Raw genomic sequence first — 18,078 nt, forward strand, 5'->3', positions numbered from 1 at the left:
GGGTTGGGGAAGGAAGCCTCAAGGAGGGGCCTTCGCTGAGTCTGGAAGGACCAGAGGCAGAGCTTAGGGAAGACGTGTGGGAAGGGCACATCCCAGAGAGGGAACAGCAGGTGCAAAGCCCCAGGCTGTGGGTGACTGGGAGCTGTAAGGACTTGAGTGCCAAGTGGCATGGATAAGTGGGTAAACAAGCGTCAGAATTCCAATTTCCCGGAAGGCAGAGGGGAGCTGCTGAAAATCCTGCAGGATCAGATCTCGTGATTACAAATGGCTGGCTCAGGATTGGATCTCAGGTCTTTTGAACCCTGCCCCAGGCTCCAAAGGGGCAGCCAGAGGTCTGAGATATCAGAACTTCTTTCTCTTCATGCATATAACAAATGGCAGGCTTCACCCCAAGACCTAACGTCTCAGGAGAACCCTCAAGCCTGGCGATCAGGGAAGACTTCGTGGAGGAGGTGGGCTGGGGGCTAAGAGGTCCTGAAGAATACAGGAAAGCTGGAGTAGGGGGCTGAACCTGGCACACCTGGGGACATGAGGAGGAGACAGCTTAAGGTGAAGCTGCCAGGAACAGGAAGGCCAAGTTTAGGGGCCATAATGAGGGCTTGCATTGTCCAGCCGAGGAGGGGGCTCCCAGAGGGTTTGAGCTGAGAATACTGGGATGCATCTGGGCCTGAGAGGTGTTCCCCCCCGGCAGTGAGGCCTGGAAAGGGGACAGCTGTGGTGGGGAGCGTGGGCTTTGGAGTCAGACAGCCAGGGTCATGTCCTGTCCGACACCCTCTGGCTCTGTGACTCTGGGCAAGTTACCCAACCTCTCTGGGCTCTGGCTTCTACATTGTGAAAAGGAGCTTCTGTGAGCATCCCTTCATGGCATCATTGTGTTTTGCGAGCAGATGATGGAAGGCTCATCTCAGTGCATGTCTCGGGGTAGAGAGCTCATTGTGTCCAGAGGAGGCTGAGGCAGAATCGAGAAGCAGCAACAGGGATCTCCACCAGAGTCACCTGCAGCTGGAAAATGCCCCGGCAGCTCTAGGGAGCCCAGAGCCGGGGAGAAGGGGACACGCAGGGGCAAGAGCACGTGCACAGTACACAGTAGGGTACCACAGAGGAAGGCTGGGCAGAATCAGAGCAGAGAGCAGCACGCACCAGCTGGACCTCCCTGAGCAAACACAGGGGTTCTCCCAGCGTCCCGCATTCATTCAGCAAGGGCAGGAGCGCCACTGCGGGCCAGGGTAGGCCAGGGGTAGACAGGACAGAAGGGCCCCAGACCCTGCTGACGGGGTGTCCCAGCTGACCTGTCAAATGCCAGGTGCTTTGCTGCAGGCAGCATGTGAATGTGTGTGAGTGCATGTGGGCATGGGGGGCGGTGAATATGAACTTGCTTGGTGAGGGTGGGGTGATTGCAAGTATGTGTGGGCAGGTGTGCATGCACATTTGTGGGTGAGTCTGGGTGTGCAGGTGTGTGTGCCAGTGCGTGAGGGTGTGCTGGATGTGTGTGAGTGAGCCATGGGCCTGGGGAGTGATTGCATGTGTGAACACGTGTCAGTGTGTGGGTGTGGACACGTGTGCTCGTATGTGGGAGTGGGCCGGGATGTGAGGGGGTGTCTATACCTCCACAGTCTCAGACAGGCATGTTCTCTGTGTGGGGGTATACATGCACATGTGTGTAGTGCATGTGTGTGCCTGCATGTGCGTGCGTGTGTGTGCATGTGTGCCTATGTGTGTGCACATGTATTTGTAGATATGTATCATCACCCTTTGTATCCATGCATTCCACATCTGCAGATTCAACCAACCTCAGATTGAAAGTATTCTTAAAAAACAATAAAAATAGCAAACAACAATAAAAAAACAAAATAATATAAAAATAATACAGTATTTTATTTATGCAAATAAAATCATACAGTATAGCATCCATTTACCCGGCATTTGCATCGCGTTAGGCGTTACAAATCACCAAGAGATGATTTTAAGCAAATGGGAGGATGTGCACAGGCTACATGCAAGAACCACATAATTTTATTTAACAACCTGAGCATTTGAGGATTTGGGGATTTGAGGAGGGTACTGGGACCAATCCCACATGAATAGTAAGGGACGCATGTGTGTTTGCCTATATGAGTGTTTGTGTGTGTGCAGTGCGTGTGTTTGCATGTGTGCGTGTCTGTTTGTACATGTGCATGCATGTACACATGTTTAAGCCATGGATGAGTCTCACTGCCTGCCAGACCCCATGCCAGGCACATCACAGGCGTGGCCTCCTTGACCCCAGAGCCTTCGTGTGTGATCATTTCCCTCACTTTGTACAGAAGGAAACTGAGGCTTACAGAAGACACTTCCGCAAGGCCTACTGGCTCTTTTGTGCCTGGGCCTCAGGACCCAAGCTTGCCTGCTCTGGAGTTCCCTGTGCTTTTGACCCCATCCCCATTTCACCTATACCAGGAGCTGGGGGTGAGCTCAGACTCTGCCCAAAGCGCTGTGACCCCAGCACCCTCCTCACAGCTGCTGGAGCAGCCACTGCCCTCTGGCTTTGGGGGCACTGTCCTGTGGGATGCATCTGGCTTTGGGGGTGCTGCCCTCTGGGGTGCATCTGGCTTTAGGGGCACTGCCCTCTGGGATGTGGGTCTGACTGTCCCCTCCTCAATTCTTTTTCCCCCCTCAGGCCAAGCTTGGTGGTGAGATCCTGGACTACAGGGACTTGGCAGCCCTTCCTAAAAGTAAGGCCATCTATGACATCGACCGCCCCGATATGATCTCCTACTCACCCTACATCAGCCACTCTGCAGGGGACAGGCAGAGCTACGGCGAGGTATGGACCCTGTCCGCATGGCCCTGGACACCTGTGCCCCCAAGTGCTGCCCTGCAGGACAGGCGTCATCCCTAGTGTGTGACCCATGGGGCCAGAGCCACTGCCATCTTCACCACTCACCCACACGCTCAGCCTCTTCACGCCCATCAGATAGCCACGCGCACATGCTATTTCAGTAATGCCCAAGGCACTGTGGCCCCAAAGCTGCCATTGCTGAAGGAGTGAGCCTGGAATACCTCCTTAAATGGAGCAAAAAGTAGGAAGCATGCTGGTTTGTAGGAAAGATGATAGTGACTCAGTGAAAATCTCGAATTTTCTTAAGTATTAGATTATTTTCATAAAGCATGAGATGCATTTCCTCTGTAGAAGACTCTTGGCCCATGCCACCCTCGCTGCCTTGGCTCTGCCCCATGCTCCTCTGCCCCATGAATTCATGAGCCAATGTGACCGACCTGGTTGAACCGCAGATTATTTATTTCCCGGCACGCCTGTGGACGGCGTTCCTTACTCCTCAGAGGTCTTTTATTCAGAGCTGCTCTGTCCATTTCCTGTGGAATGCATTGTTGGTTTTTGCTTTTCCTCTTGTGGTTCTGAGGTTTCAACATGACCGTGGCTGCCTGCGGTAGGAGGAGGCGTTGCCAGGCTGTTGGCCCGAGCGTGTGTGCTCTTGACATGGGTGCTGCCAGGCATGGGGGGCTGCCCGGGGTGGGGAAGCTCGGCCCTTTCAAACAATGTTTCCCTTGGGCCTTCTCTTTTTGAGACTTTAACAAGGGACTCTAGGGAAGCAAGAGCTGAGACTCCAGGGCAGCGCGTTCGATGTGGATGGTGTGGGACGAGAAGGTCATGGTTGCTGGATGCACCTGCCGAGCTCAGGGGCTGTGCAGGGAGGGGGAGAAGAGCTCAGGGCCTGACTTGCTTCTGCCCCTGTGGATCACAGCATTTGAGGATGTGGGTGACAAGCCCCACTGACAATGAGAGGGACCAGTGCGGGGAGCTGAGGGAGGGCATCACGACCTGCACCCACCTACCAACCACCTATCTGCGCCCACCTACCTGCCACCCACCCACCCACCTGCACCCACCTACCTGCCACCCACCTACCTGCCACCCACCCACCCACCTGCACCCACCTACCACCCACCAGCACCTACCTACCACACACCCTCCCACCTGCACTCACCTGCACCTGCCTACCACCCACCTACCACACACCTCGCTGCACCCACCTGCAACCACCTACCTGCACCCACGTGCATCCACCTACACCCACCTACCTGTACCCACCTACACCCACCTACCTGCACTCACCTGCACCCACCCACTGCACCCACCTGTACCCACCTACCACATGCCCAGGCTGCATGTTGGCTTTATTGTCCAACATCTGGTCTGCACCCGGACCAGATGCTGGAAGAGAGTCTGTGAGGACTCGCGACTCTGCCACAGGGCTAAGACCCAAATCCAGTCCCTTCTTCCCCGCAAAGACCACAGGATGTGCTGGCTATTTTCTCAGCACATCATGGCGCTCTCTCTGGGACGTGCGATTCAAGCCTAGAGGACTGGCCTCATGCACCTCCTCCACCTCCTGGCAGCCTTGGGGCATCAGGCACACCCCTTCCTGAGTGCGTGTGTCCCTGTGGGAGGGCTCTGTGGCCATGAAGGGCCACATGCAGAGGTGATGTGTGTGGGGGTGGGCTGGTATCTCTCCCTGTCCTGCTCCGGGGTCTCATGGTATGACCAGGACACAGCTTCCAGGCCCAAGTGGACACGAGCCCTTAGCTGTTGTCACTGAGGTTTCTTTCAGCCTCTCTGGGGCTGCACCCCTCAAATGGCAGGACATCTGTGAACCATGGATGATCCTGACCCCAGGACCTGTCCCCAGAGGGCAGAGAAGGGACAGGAAGGGAGGGGCTGTGGCTCAGGAGTCACCCTCTCCCTCTGGGGAGACCTGGGTTGGCCTCCCTGCTCTGCTAAACACTGGCACCTGTGTGTGAGCTTCCGCTCTCAGCCATAAAGTGCGACCCCATGGGGCCTGCCTCAGCAGGTGGACAGGGCCGGGCTCCTGGGTCAGGTGTGTCCATACAGAGCTTCCTCTATGCCGATGGCCAGGAGCAGCCTGAGGTTTTCTCCCTCGATTCCATCATTTCACCCATGGCCTTCAGCTTCCCACCTCCCGTGGCACAGGGTGGCACAGGGCTGCACAGGGCCCGTGGCAGCCTCCCAGAGGCCATCGAGTTACTGTGCTGTAATAACCATGGTTCCTGTGAACAGAGTGCCTCCCCGCTCTGCCGTGGGAATGGCATTCTCTTTCCCAATGCTTGCTCACCTCACAAGGGCTGTGCTCTTTCTGGGCCCCTCCCACCTCCATGCCCCTCACTGAACATATGTGCAGGTGGTGGTGGATGGGGTGCCAGCCTGGGGAGACAGGTCAGCCTGCTGTTTAGGACCCAGGGCCCCCGTGGCAGAGCCGGCCTCAACCCTGCAGGTGGTGGTGGATGGGGTGCCAGCCTGGGGAGACAGGTCAGCCTGCTGTCTAGGGCCCCAGGGCCCCCACGGCAGAGCAGGCTCCAACCCAAAGGCTCCTGGTCGCCCTCTGTCTCTGCTGAGCACCTTTTCTGTCTTGTCCAGAGAAAACCGAGGTGATGGGCCCTCGGGATGTTGCTGCCCGTGCCCTCAGCCAGTGTCTTCCTTTCAGGAAAATACATCTTTGTGGGAGAACAGTGGGACGTGGGGGTGGCCAGGTAGAGACAAGCTCTGGGCTCATTGGCATGAAATCAGTTTCCCCGGAGGCCTCTTTCTCTGAGAAGAATTAACCATGTTTCTCCAAAGAGAAGGTTCTGGAACCCTGACTTGTGTCTCTCGGGGTAGAGTTCTTTTCCTGTCTGGAGGATCAGGGCTCTGTGTGGGTGTTTGCGCCTGTGTTGCCTGCCAGTCACGGAACTGCCCTCCTCCCTCTCTGCCTGGCGCCAGCACTAACGGCCACTTTGTGTGTTGTGTCCACAGTCCCCTCAGTTGCTCTCGCCAACGCCGACCGAGGTAACCATCACCCTCTCGCCTGCCCCCGCTTGCCGTGGCGCTGCTGCCCGGGTTATAAACATAACCACCCAGCCGCACCCCCGGGAAGGGCCTGGGGCCACGGCCCTTGTGACGTGGGGCACCCTCCTGGCTGCTGGTTATTTTTATGATCATACCGCACCTGCATGCCTCCCCCGTGTGTCTGCCAGCCCTGCGGATGTGGCTGCCTGGGACGCGGGTCTCCCCTGAGCAGATCGTGGTCTGGGTCGTGGCTTCCTTTAGGGGAAAATTCAGGAGCCTGGCTGAGCCTGGGAGCGCTTCCTGCCTCCTGCCCCTCCACGTGGGATGTATGGGAAGCGCCCAGTCCTCGTGGAGAAACACTGGACGTATCTCTCTACAAAAGAGCTTTTACTGTTATGGGTCTAGTTTGTTTTCTGTTTCTCAAAATTAATCAGTGACATAGAGAGCTGCCAATCAGACTGCAGTCTGTGCGGCCGCACAGGTGGCCACAGCAGAAAGGTGTCATGGTAGCCAGGAATAGAAAGCCCGGGCAGTGGCCGTGCCCCGAGCTCTTTCCCTGTGCTTGATGCCATTGTAAACATTTTGTAGGCTGGGCGTGGTGGCTCACACCTGTAATCCCAGCACTTTGGGAGGCTGAGGTGGGCAGATCACCAGAGGTCACGAGTTCGAGACCATCCTGGCCAAAACGCAGTGAAACCCCATCTCCACTAAAAATACAAAAATTACCCAGGCATGGTGACATGCATCTGTAATCCCAGCTACTCGGAAGCTGAGGCAGGAGAATCGCTTGAACCCGGGAGATGGAGGTTGCAGTGAGCCGAGATCACGCCACTGCACTGCAGCCTGGGTGACACAGCGAGACTCCATCTCAAAAAAAAAAAAAAATGTGTATTTATTCATCCCCCACCACGACCCCCAGAGGCAAGTTCTGTGATTTTCCCCAATTTACCGCAGAGAAACTGAGGTGCAGGGAAGTCACATAACCTTTCCAGGGTCACGCACTACGAGGTGGGGGAGGATTTCAGCCCAGTGGGTGGCTCAGAGCCTGTGCTCACCCACTGTCTCTCCAGCCTCCTGCTCTAGACAGCCTGCCCCATGGGAGCTGTGGCGGCCCTGGTACCTGGGTGCTGTATCCCTAGAGCAGTGATTCCTATGTACCGGTGACTTTTGATGTCCCAGGCCTGGGGCCGGGCATCTTTTCATCTCCTCATTTACCTGCACAGGGAACCCCTGAGGGAGGGATGTCAGCTCCCCTTCCAGATGAGGTGCAGGGTCTACCTGACACAGAGCACACTCCTGGGAAGAGCCTGGTCTCCCTGCAGAGGCCGCTGTGTCAGGCTGTACCCCAGAGTGGGGCACAAAAGCATGCACGCTTGCTCAATGGGAGGCTGCACAGCCATGCACGGCCTGCAGGCTTCTGGTCCAGAGGTGGTCACTGTGGTCACAGGACCTCGGCCACCCTTACTGGGACTTGCCTGCTTCCTGCCTTCCCTGCACACTGCCAGGATTCCCAATCCAGCCCTTCGGAGTGGTCCGAGGCTGAGGCCCTCCCCAGCTCCTGACAGCTTTGGAGAACCGGAATCTTCCGCAGAGCCCCTTGCCTGGCTTCTCCGCTTGGCTCCTTAACCTGTCCCCACAGACACAGCACTGGGGGATGGTAGAGGAAAAGGGCAAGTGTGGGCCTTGGTGGTGCTGTTCTGCTGGAAGAACATGGCCCACCTGCAGAGCCAGCAGCAGCTGGGCATCAAAGCCTTGGATCCAGGGATGTGACGGCCAAACACACAAGGGGCCACTTGCACCGAGCTGCCGAACCCACATGTAGCTGGCAAGCCCCGAGTCCAGGCTGAACAAGGAGCCAGGACACCTGTAAGGTAGACAGGGCTGTGCAGAGGACGCCCGAGGTAGAGAGGCAGGGCACTAGCCGGCCCGAGAGAGTGCGCCCCTGGCTGGGGTTAGACAGTCGCCAAAGGGCATGGGGTGAAGCGCAGGTAGGAACCTAGCATGAGGGCTGGCCTGAGCGCATGGAGGTGGCGCACCAGGCAGGTGTTAGGGATAGCATGCCTTGGGGTGGGAGACACTCTCTGACAAGCAGGGGAGCCATGGGCCCAGACCGGGAATTCCTTTGCTCATCACAGTGCTGGCCTTGAGGGCAAAACAGCAGCCTCCACCCCGCAGCAGGACACTGGGCTGGGCCATGTAATGACCCGGGACAGCATGCCAAGCTGTGGTGATCCAGGCAGCCTGCTCTCCCCCGTGCCATGGTGCCACGCCAGCCCATGCCACCTGCCTCCCACTCTGCCTGCTGCAAACAGCTGCTCCTGCTTGGATGAAGTCTGCCATGTCGGTGTTTGTGGGTCTGACTCAACTGGGCTTCCCAGCCTGGGGTGGAGTAACTTTCTACCTCCAAATGTGCCTCCAGGGCCGTCAGAGCCCCCAGTTCACACGTGAGAAGCCCCCATCGGGACTTGGGGAGTCTCCGCGGTTCTCTCACTGTGTTCTAAGAGCTGGGCGCTGGCGAGGGTCAGGCAGGAGGAGACCTGGAGGATGAAGCTGGAGCCCCCACCGGCAGGAGGGGAAGATGGGGGATCCCCGCCAGTGGGTCCCTGTACCACACCCTGTGGCGAGGATCCAGCAGGCACAGCGGGGAGTGTGTCTGCACCACAGCAGCCCCACTCGGCTCTTCAGACCTGCCCTGACGGGTGCAGGAGATTCCCACATGGGGCCATGTTGAGTCATCCACTTGGGTCAGGAGGGCAAACACCAAATGGTGTGGGGGGATGGGTGGACAAGGGGTGGGCAGTGCTCCCAGCTTGAATGTTCACAAGCTGCATCTTCCCTCCCAGGGGGATCAGGATGACCGGTCCTACAAGCAGTGCAGGACCTCCAGCCCAAGCTCCACCGGGTCGGTCAGCCTCGGGCGCTACACTCCGACCTCACGGTCACCACAGCACTACAGCCGTCCAGGTACTTGGCCCCCTGGTTCCTCTGAGCCCCCAAGGATGCTGTCGTTTTCCTTGTTTGTTTTTGTTTTTCTGTTATAAGTGGCCTTTTTCTTATGCAACTGGAAACATGAGGGAAATGGGTGGGATTGCCAGCAGGTGGGTGGCTGAGAACCTGTTCATTCAGTGGCATAAAGAAAAGGGCCTCCTCATGCCTTGGGGCGAGGTGAGCTGCAGAGGCTGCCCTGCTGGTTAGCAGAGCCCTCCGTGGAGCACACATCCTGGGGAGCACAGGCTGAGCGCTTAGATTCCAGCTAATGAGGCAAGAGATGTCAGGAAGATAAGACAGCATATGTGTTAGGAGAGCAGACGTCGGCCGGCTGCAAGCTCGTGTGGGTCTCGGAAGACTTGAGCTGGGAAAGCAGAGTCAGTGGTGGATAGATAAAGCGTATTAACGTTTCAGCTGTGGCTAGGTTGATCACCCAGTGGCAGCTGTCCTCATGGGAGAATGGGTGAGAGGCCCCCGCGAGTCAGGAGAGAGTCCTGAGGCAGGTCCTTTCCACACGTGTCACCTCGTCCCCTGCCTGGCGCCCAGCTGTGTATCAATCCCTGTAGCTGTGAAACTCCTCGACCCCCTGAGCGTGTCAAAGCCACAGCAGGGACGCTGCACACGGACACTGCCTTTTGAGGGATTTTTCCAAGCTGCTTCCTTCCTGGCCAGCTGCTGCATGGCTCCATTTATACATCCATGGACTATGGCTCTTATTTTTGCAGCCTTTGTGGAAAAATCAAAACTCATTCATTTGCAAAGTTATTTCCATTCACTCCTTGCAATGTGCCTGGTACATTCTGCTCAATAAATGTTGAGAAAGTGGGTAAAGGGGTGAGTGCATGAGTGAATGAGAGACTGAATGAGTGAATGAGTGAGTGAGTGAGTGAATGAGTGAGTGAGTGAAGGAGTGAGTGATCAAGTGAATGAATGAATGAGTGAATGAGTCAGTGAGGGAATGAGTGATTGAATGACTGAGCAAGTAAGGGAATGAGTGAGTGAGTGAATGAGTGATTGAATGAGTGAGTGAGCAAGTGAATGAGTGAATTGGTGAGTGAATGAATTAATGAATGAGTCAGAGAGTAAATGAGTGATTGAATGACTGAGCAAGTAAGGGAATGAGTGAGTGAGTGAATGAGTGATTGAGTGAGTGAGCAAGTGAATGAGTGAATTGGTGAGTGAATGAATTAATGAATGAGTCAGTGAGTAAATGAGTGATTGAGTGAGCAAGTCAGGGAATGAGTGAGTGAGTGAATGAGTGATTGAATGAGTGAGTGAGCAAGTGAATGAGTGAATTGGTGAGTGAATGAATTAATGAATGAGTCAGAGAGTAAATGAGTGATTGAATGAATGAGTGAGCAAATAGGGGAATGAGAGAGTGAGTGAATGAGTGATTGAGTGAGTGAGCAAGTAAGTGAGTGAGTGAATGAATGAGTGAATAAATGAGTGAGTGAGCGAGCAGGTGAGCAGGTGGGCTAAGGGCAGTCAACTTTATTGAGCTCCTCGTTCTAAGGGCCCTTTGCTGGCTCAACCCCCACAGCACAAGGACAGCCTGGGCTTGTTGACTGCGCTTGGCCCAGGTTAACCCGAGAGCCAAGCTTGCATCTTGCCGGGCAAGTCTGGCAACGATGTCTGGTGTCAGACCACTCCCTGAACTGCTCTCCAGCTGAGTCCTTGATCCCCAGGAGACCCCCAATGCTAAGCGACAGGCCTGGGCCTCTGCCTGGTCCTCTGAGGTCCGGTTCCCTCGCTCCTGGAGGAGAGTGGCCTAAAGCATGTTTGGTGACCCCCTTCAGGTGCAAAAAGGTGTGCATTCCTCGAAAGAGGAAGCAACAGTGTTCGTAGCAGAGTGGGGATGAGGAATGTGTGTGGCTTTGCACCAGCCAGCCCAGGTTGACTCTCACTTGCTCTCTGTTACCCCATAGCTGGTACTGTGAGTGTGGGTACCAGTAGCTGCCTCTCCCTGTCCCAACACCCAAGCCCTACATCCGTGTTCAGACATCATTACATCCCCTACTTCCGAGGTAAGGCACGCAGTGCTGTGGGCTGTGGGTGCTCACAGGTGTCCACGCCCAGCGTCTGTGTGTTCGCTGTCCATGTCTGCCGCATGGCTTCACCGGAGCCCCTGTTTCATGCCCTGTGCCTCTCACTGTGTGTGTCTTGTGCGTCTGGCTCCGTGTGTCTGTGTGCAAATGTTCCTGGAAAGAAAACTTAGGTACCTTGTTACATAAAGGAACAGAAGGGAGAGAGGGCTTGGAAAGCTACAGGAAAAGGGAACCAGGGTTCCTGCATACCCGCCCACAGGCTTTGTCCTCAGAACCCTTACCCAAGTCACCACCTCTGATTTCATGCGTCAGCGGGGGGGCACAGGTGCTCTCAGGGTTTGTGTTCAGGAGCAGAAGCTATGCTGTACGGAGGGCCCTGACTCTTCCATAGCTCCAGAGCTCCTGGGCCCAGGGCAGGGTTCACACCCAGTGTGGCTCCAACTCTCAGCTCTTCCCGGAGTGGATGAACCATCCACATCCCTGCACGGGCACCCACATGCAGGTCTCACAGGGAAACGGCCGTGCTCATGTTTTCCTGTATGCTGTGGACTGAAAAATGCATCCCCCACATTCATAGAGCCCTAATCCCTGATGTGACTATATCTGTAGGGGGGCCTTTAAAGAGGTGATCAGTTAGATGAGGTCCTCAGGGTGGGCCCAGATCTGATAGAACTGACATCTTTATAAGAAGAGAAGAGACGCCAGAGCTCGCTCCCTCTCCACACACACTCAGATGAAAGGCCACTGCAGACACACACTCAGATGAAAGGCCACTGCAGACACGCACGCTCAGATGAAAGGCCACTGCAGACACACACTCAGATAAAAGGCCACTGCAGACACACACACTCAGATGAAAGGCCACTGCAGACACACACTCAGATGAAAGGCCACTGCAGACACACACACTCAGATAAAAGGCCACTGCAGACATGCACGCTCAGATAAAAGGCCACTGCAGACACACACACTCAGGTAAAAGGCCACTGCAGACACAGCGATGTCTGCAAGCCAGGAAAAACAGCCTCAGGGGAAGCCACGCCCTGCCAGACCTGGCTCAGAGATGTGCAGCCTCCAGCGCTGTGAGGGGAAATATGCCTGTTGTTTAAGCCACGCAGGCTGTGGTATTTTGTTACACAGCCCCAGCTGACTGGTACACCACAGAAAGACACTCAGAACATTAGAGGAGGCAGCAATGATGTTCTTGCCAATTCCCCAAGCGATGCAGTAATTCCCCATCCCGAGCAGCTGCTGAGTGGGAATGCCTCTGGAAAAGCCTCCCAGGCCACAGGGAGTGAGAAGGTGGGGCAGGCAGCTGGACTCTCCATCACTGGATGGTCACCAAATGGGGTTCATTCGGACCTGCACACCTCTCCGTGTACCTCATCATCATTGCTTTGGGAAGGCCCCGTGGCCTACTGAGAAGAGAGTTCCTGGCCGTTGACGGACATGGCCATCCTCATTTTTCTGGGGACCTGTCCCTACAGCTTTGGGATGATCTGACTCCTTTGAGAAGAAGCAAAGTCCTCAGCTGGGTGCAATGGCTCATACCTGTAATCCCACTGCTTTGGGAGGCCCAAGCAGGAGAATCACTTGAGGCCAAGAGTTAAAGACCAGCCTGGGAAACCTAGTGAGACCCCTTGTCTGAAAAAAAAAAAAAAGGCCGGGCCTGGTGGTGCATGCCTGTAATCCCAACTCCTCAGAAGGCTGAGGCGGGAAGATTGCTTCAGCCCGGGAGTTTGAAGCTGCAGTGAGCTACGATTGTGCCACTGCACTCCAGCCTGGGCAACAGAGCAAGACCCTGTCTCAGACAACAACAAACAAACGGGCAAAGCCAGAAAGGGCCCCTCCCCAGAGCAGGAGCATGGCCAGCAGGGGCTTTGCTGTGTGTGGTCCACGGCAGTCGTGTGGCAGGGGGCGCTCCCGAAACCCAGAGTGAATCAACCATTTGGGTGAGTCATGGCGGGGCGCCCAAGGAGATGCCGCTTCTCCTGTTGCTCCATGCCAGGAGGCGCTGGATACCTGGCTCTCCTCCCACCTTCAGCCCTCCTTCTGGTGTGGCTGTCCCAACTGTGAGTCCCTGAGAGGGGTGTGGCCAGAGCCAAGGACAGGCTCACCCCACTCCCCAGGCAGCCCCTGTGAGCAGCCTCTGGGGCCTAGAGCCAGAGCTGGCCCTGGCGACCCTCCCCTCCTCTGCCCCGTCCTGAGTGTCTACCGTCTAATTCTTACCACTTCAGGGTGAGGAAGGCCCAGGACAGGCCCCCTGGGGGGCAGCCCCCTCCTCAGCTCCCGAGACAGCCAAGGAGAAAAGCAAGGACTGGCAACCCCTCCCCTTCCTTCCACGCCTTGTAGCAGAAGAGAGTTTGGAGGCTGCCCACCTACCTGCCCTGCCGCCACAATGTGGCTTCGAAGCCGTCTATGCCACAGCCCCTCCAAGAGCGTCTCCCGGGGCAGGAGGCACCGTCCCTTTGAGACCTCCCCTGGGTGGGGCCAGGCTTTTGCTTCTTTGATGCCCATCTCTGCCCTGGTTCCCCCGGCCACATTGCCTGCCAGTGCCCTTTGTTCAGAAATCACACGAGGCCAGGCATGGTGGCTCACACCTGTAATCCCAGCATTTTGGGAGGCCAAGGTGGGCGGATCACCTGAGGTCAGGAGTTCAAGACCAGCCTGGCCAACATGGTGAAACCACGTCTCTACTAAAGATAAAAAAATTAGCCGGGCATGGTGGCGCACCTGTAGTCACAGCTATTAGGGAGTCTGAGGCGGGAGGATTGCTTGAACCCAGGAGGCAGAGGTTGCAGTGAGCTGAGACTGAGCCACTGCACTCCATCCAGCCTGGGCAACAGAGCGAGGCTACATCTCAAAAAAACAGAAAAAAGAAATTACACAAAGCCGCCTGACCTCCTCTCTGGTGTCTGGTGTGGGGGAGCCTGGCACCCATGCTCTGCCCCTACTAGACTCCCCTGGCTGTCTGTGACCTTGGGAACACCCAGCCTCTTTCCAGAATGTACTCTCGAGGGAACTGAGCCTCAGAAAAAAGCCACTGGCCAAGATCCCCAAGCTCCTTCTGGCAGAGCCCAAGGTCAGGTTCTACCCGGGGTCCGTTCACAAATTGTGTTCACCCTCAGTTCCTGGGTCGACCTTGGAGGCCACACAAAGGTGCCTGTCCTCCTCTGCAGCCATGGGCTTCAGTGCGTCCCAGCCTAGGACCTCCTGGTGGCAGCCCCCAGGGGTCAGCTGAACACCAGGCAGCGTCACCTGCCCTCTGGGAAGGTTTGCTCCACCGGCTCCTCTAGCATCTCCGGCCCCTCTCAGTGGACATTTCCCTCTGGACGGCACTGTACGGGGGCGGCTCCCCAAGGCAAGGCCTGGCCCCACCCCCCACGAAATGCTGGCAGGGCCTCACCCCCGGCGCACCTTCCCACCAAGACCCAGCTTCCAGAGAGGTGCTGGCCACAGCCATGGGCACTTTTGTGTGAATTTCAGTCCCTGGTGTGTCCCCTGTGGAGGAGCCGACAGCGGGGGCAGGCAGGTGCAGGCTGGGAGGGGAGTCGGCACTGCGGAGGCCGCTGGCCAGGCAGCCTCCATGTGCTGAGCGGTGGGCCCACTCTGAACCCCTGGCCTGAGAAGGAGGGAGGGAGGGGCCCTGGGATGGAGCCTCAGGTCCAGACCCACACCCTCCACTGCCCAGACCCCGGCAGCGCCTCTTCATCTTGCTGAGTGGCCACTCCCTCAGCTGCAAAAGGGCCTCATCCCTGAAGCATCGTCCTCAGGGTGATTGTGGTCGAGGACCCAGGATGTGGCTGTGTGTTGTAGCATGGGCATCATCCTACCTGGCCTGCCGTGGCCGCCAGCTGGCCTCTCTGCGGTATGACCTGGAGGAGGCTCCACAGGAGCCAGCTGAGCCAGCACCAGGGACACAGTGGGCCACTGGGAACACCACGATGAAGGATGTGGCACTGGATTGTAAACTAGAGTATAACAGCAAGAGCCGTCAGTCCACAAGGAGCTACGTAAATGTTGAGTAAACAGATAAATGAAGAGAAAGCGAGATCTGCCACACAAAGGAATTCCAAATAACGCGAGCAGATGCCTCATCCTCCAGGAGGGGGTCGTAACTCCCACTCCTGACATGTGGACAGGCGTGGGCTGCACAGAGTGGCTCCTTCCCAAGAGTGCCATGTGGGAGGGAGAGAAGGAGCAAGTCCACCGTGGAGTGGGCCACCACGGCTGACGCGCATGACCCGGTCAGCAAGGCCACCACGGCCAGTGGTCCGTTCAGCTGACAGCAGGTGCCCTTGATAGGATGTAGTGAGGACACTTCACCTCGTGGGCTTCCTTCCCAACCCCGTAAGCCCAGTGTCTCCATGAGAAAACATCAGGCAAAAACCCTCAGCAGCCCTCCTCAAAACTGCCAGAGTCCTCAGACACAAGGAACGTCTGCAAAAGGTCGCAGCGGAGAGGAGCCTTGGGAGACGTGCCGACCAAACGTCATGTTTCCTGGGTGGGATCCTGGAGTGGAAGAACATCAGGTGACACCCGGGGAAACCTCAGTCCCATGTGGCGTGCAGGTGGCACCAATCCGTGGGCATGCCCTACTGATGGGAGACGGGACGGCAGGGACGCGGGCCGGGAGGGTGCGGGAGCCCCCTGGACTACCTGAAGCTGTTCCTAATGAAACATTTACTGAAATTTTTAAAAGATGGAAGAGGAGAGGAGGAGGAGGAGGAAGAGGAAAAAGTGGAGGAGGAAGAGGAAAAAGTGGAGGAGGAAGAGGAGGCGGAGAAAGGAAAAAGTGAAGGAGAAAAAGGAGGAGGAGGAGAAAGCAAAAAGAGGAAGAGGAGGCGGAGGAGGAAGAGGAAAAAGTGGAGGAGGAAGGAGAGGAGAAGGAAGACTTTTCGAAAGGGCTGAGGCTGCTCCTCTCCTAACAGGCACCATCCCAGGTGAAAGGATGCGGAAGCATCCCCGTCTGTAGCGTATCGGAAGCCCCTGGGATGGGAGCCTAGCAGCGCAGTGCTCCAGGTGGAAGCTGGCAATGCATTTTGTTCCAACGAAGCCTCACAGGGAGCAGGCAGGCATGAGTGCAGACGAGAGAGAGGTCCTCGCAGACCAAGTCCTCCCGGAAGGCTGAGCAGAGGAGGCAGGGTCTGAACCTGGACCCAGGAAGGGTCCGGACAGGTGGGAAGCCCTGGAGAGGACACTCGTCGAAGGGTGGGGTGCTAGGAGGGAGGGACCAAGGTGGCAGGATTCGGGCTGGTGTTAGAGGGCCCCGGGGGGCTGGAGTGAGGTGGCCCACCATGGCTGTGTCCCCAGCTTCCCTGCGGCCTCAGGCCCCTCCAAGTATCTGATGAAAGCTGATGAGTCTCCGGACCCTCCTCAAATAGACGTGCACATGTGTCCACAGACTCTGGTTTGAAACTTAGGGGATGCTGTGGCTGGGAACCGGGGAGGGACGAGTACACTGTGATGTGTTAGATCCTCGGCCCACTGAGAGGGGCTGAAGCAGATCAGGGGCCATGATTCCAGATAGGAAGAAACGAGCCCTTCCGGGCCTCCCAAGTCCACCGGCTATGCCAAGAGCACACACAACTTAGAGATGGTGCCTGAAGCGAACCATCTTCCTGTGTTCGGAGTTCGTGTGGGTGCGGTTTTTAAAACCCACCCTGTTCTGCTGCCGCTGGGGATGGGTCTAGCACAGCCGTAGTTGGTAGGAGGAATCTGCAGTGTCCCTTCCTGGCACGTGAGTCCAGTCTCCCTGCTGTGAGGCCCCTGCTGCCACCAGGAGGGGCAAGAGTCCACCGTGGAGCATCCTGACGAGCATGACCTGACCAGTGAGGATGCCACAGCCAGCAGGGGCACCTGTAGAGCCAACTGCGGCTCTAGAAGGTTCCATGCTGTTCTGGAGGGAGGTTGCTAAGGGAAGGGCAGTTATCTGATGCTCTATCAGCATTGACAGACAAAATCAGCACCCATGCCCAGGCAGGAGAAAATGCTTAAGGTTAGAGCCTGCAGTCCTTTCTATGGCATCAGCCTGGCTGGGGCCACCCTGCTCCTAGGTGACCTCCCGCTGCATGCAGCCCACCACCAGGCAAGAGCCCCCTCCGGGCCAGCATCTGTCGAGCCCTCCCCACTAGTCCACTGTGGGGTCCCTAGCCAGTCCACCTCCAGGCCCAGCATATCACTCACCCATTGCAGAAGTTCTGTTTCTGTTTCATTTCGATGTCACCGCGGGGTCCTGCTGCTCTGAAAGGCTGTGCAGCTTGAGGGAACGTTCTCAGGTCAAGAGCGCCTTTCCCCTTGCAGCCTGCTGCCTAGTGCTCAGGGGCTTCCTGGGGCTGGCAGGCGGGGGGAACGGGGCCTTGGGAGTGTCTTCTGCCGCGAGCGTACACCTTCTCATCACAAGTGTTCAATACCCTGCATCTGTCTGTCACCTCATTCCCCAAACAGGTGTGGGGGGAGGGATGTCACCTGGGTCACCTCAGCCCTCTGGATGCGTGACTTGATAATCCAACCTTGTTCACAAAACAGAATTATAGTTTCAGGTGAGCTCAGCAATTGAAGCAGGGTCAGAGAATGCTTTCCATTTAATCTGCCAAAAAACAGTTGTATTTAAGACTGTGGCCAGGGCGCGGTGGCTCACACCTGTAATCCCAGCACCTTGGGAGGTAGAGGTGGGCGGATTGCTTGAGCCCAGGAGTTCAAGACCAGGCAAGGCAACATGGCAAAACCCCATCTTTACAAAATTTAAAAAATTAGCCAGGCGTGGTGGTGCACACCTGTGGTCCCAGCACCTTGGGAGGCCGAGGTGGGAGGATGGCTTGAGCCCAGGAGGTGGAGCCTGCACCCTGCAGAGCTGTGATTGTGCCACTGCATTCCAGCCTGGGTGACAGAGTGAGACCCTGCCCCCCCACCAAAAACAAAAAAGAATGTGGTAATGGATGGATACTATTCTTTTCTTCTGCAGTTGGCAAAATTTTACTCAATGGCTTTTAAGGATAATTTTGATCATTTTAGTGCTTTAATCCTATTCTGAGTGGCCAATTTGTAGATTCTCAAGGAAAAGAGCATGTTTATATACAAGGATAATTAAGAAGAGGGGCCTTTGTTTTGGCGAATTTGCGGTTGGCTGGATTCAAACACCAGCCAGGACGCAGAGGCACAGATGGAGTGAACTCCCTAAGGTGTTCTTAGTTCGACCGCCCAGCC

General features: G+C 56.5%; 1 protein-coding gene across 12 annotated transcripts in view; it reads left to right on the forward strand.

Moving 5' to 3' along the window:
- Positions 1-18,078, forward strand: part of ABLIM2 (actin binding LIM protein family member 2) — a 190,657-nt gene that overhangs the window by 117,788 nt on the left and 54,791 nt on the right. For 4 of the 12 annotated variants that reach the window (XM_055245507.2, XM_055245502.2, XM_055245504.1 and 1 more), the window contains exons 10-12: positions 2,657-2,803; positions 5,807-5,839; positions 8,683-8,803. In XM_055245507.2, the coding sequence (XP_055101482.1) occupies positions 2,657-2,803; positions 5,807-5,839; positions 8,683-8,803 (301 nt within the window). Of the gene's footprint in view, positions 1-2,656; positions 2,804-5,806; positions 5,840-8,682; positions 8,804-10,752; positions 10,852-18,078 lie in introns of all 12 variants that reach the window. The other 8 variants (XM_055245499.2, XM_055245500.2, XM_055245505.2 and 5 more) reach the window with 3 other exon arrangements.

The sequence above is a fragment of the Symphalangus syndactylus genome, chromosome 16 (assembly GCF_028878055.3).
Source record: "Symphalangus syndactylus isolate Jambi chromosome 16, NHGRI_mSymSyn1-v2.1_pri, whole genome shotgun sequence".
NCBI lineage: Eukaryota > Metazoa > Chordata > Mammalia > Primates > Hylobatidae > Symphalangus > Symphalangus syndactylus.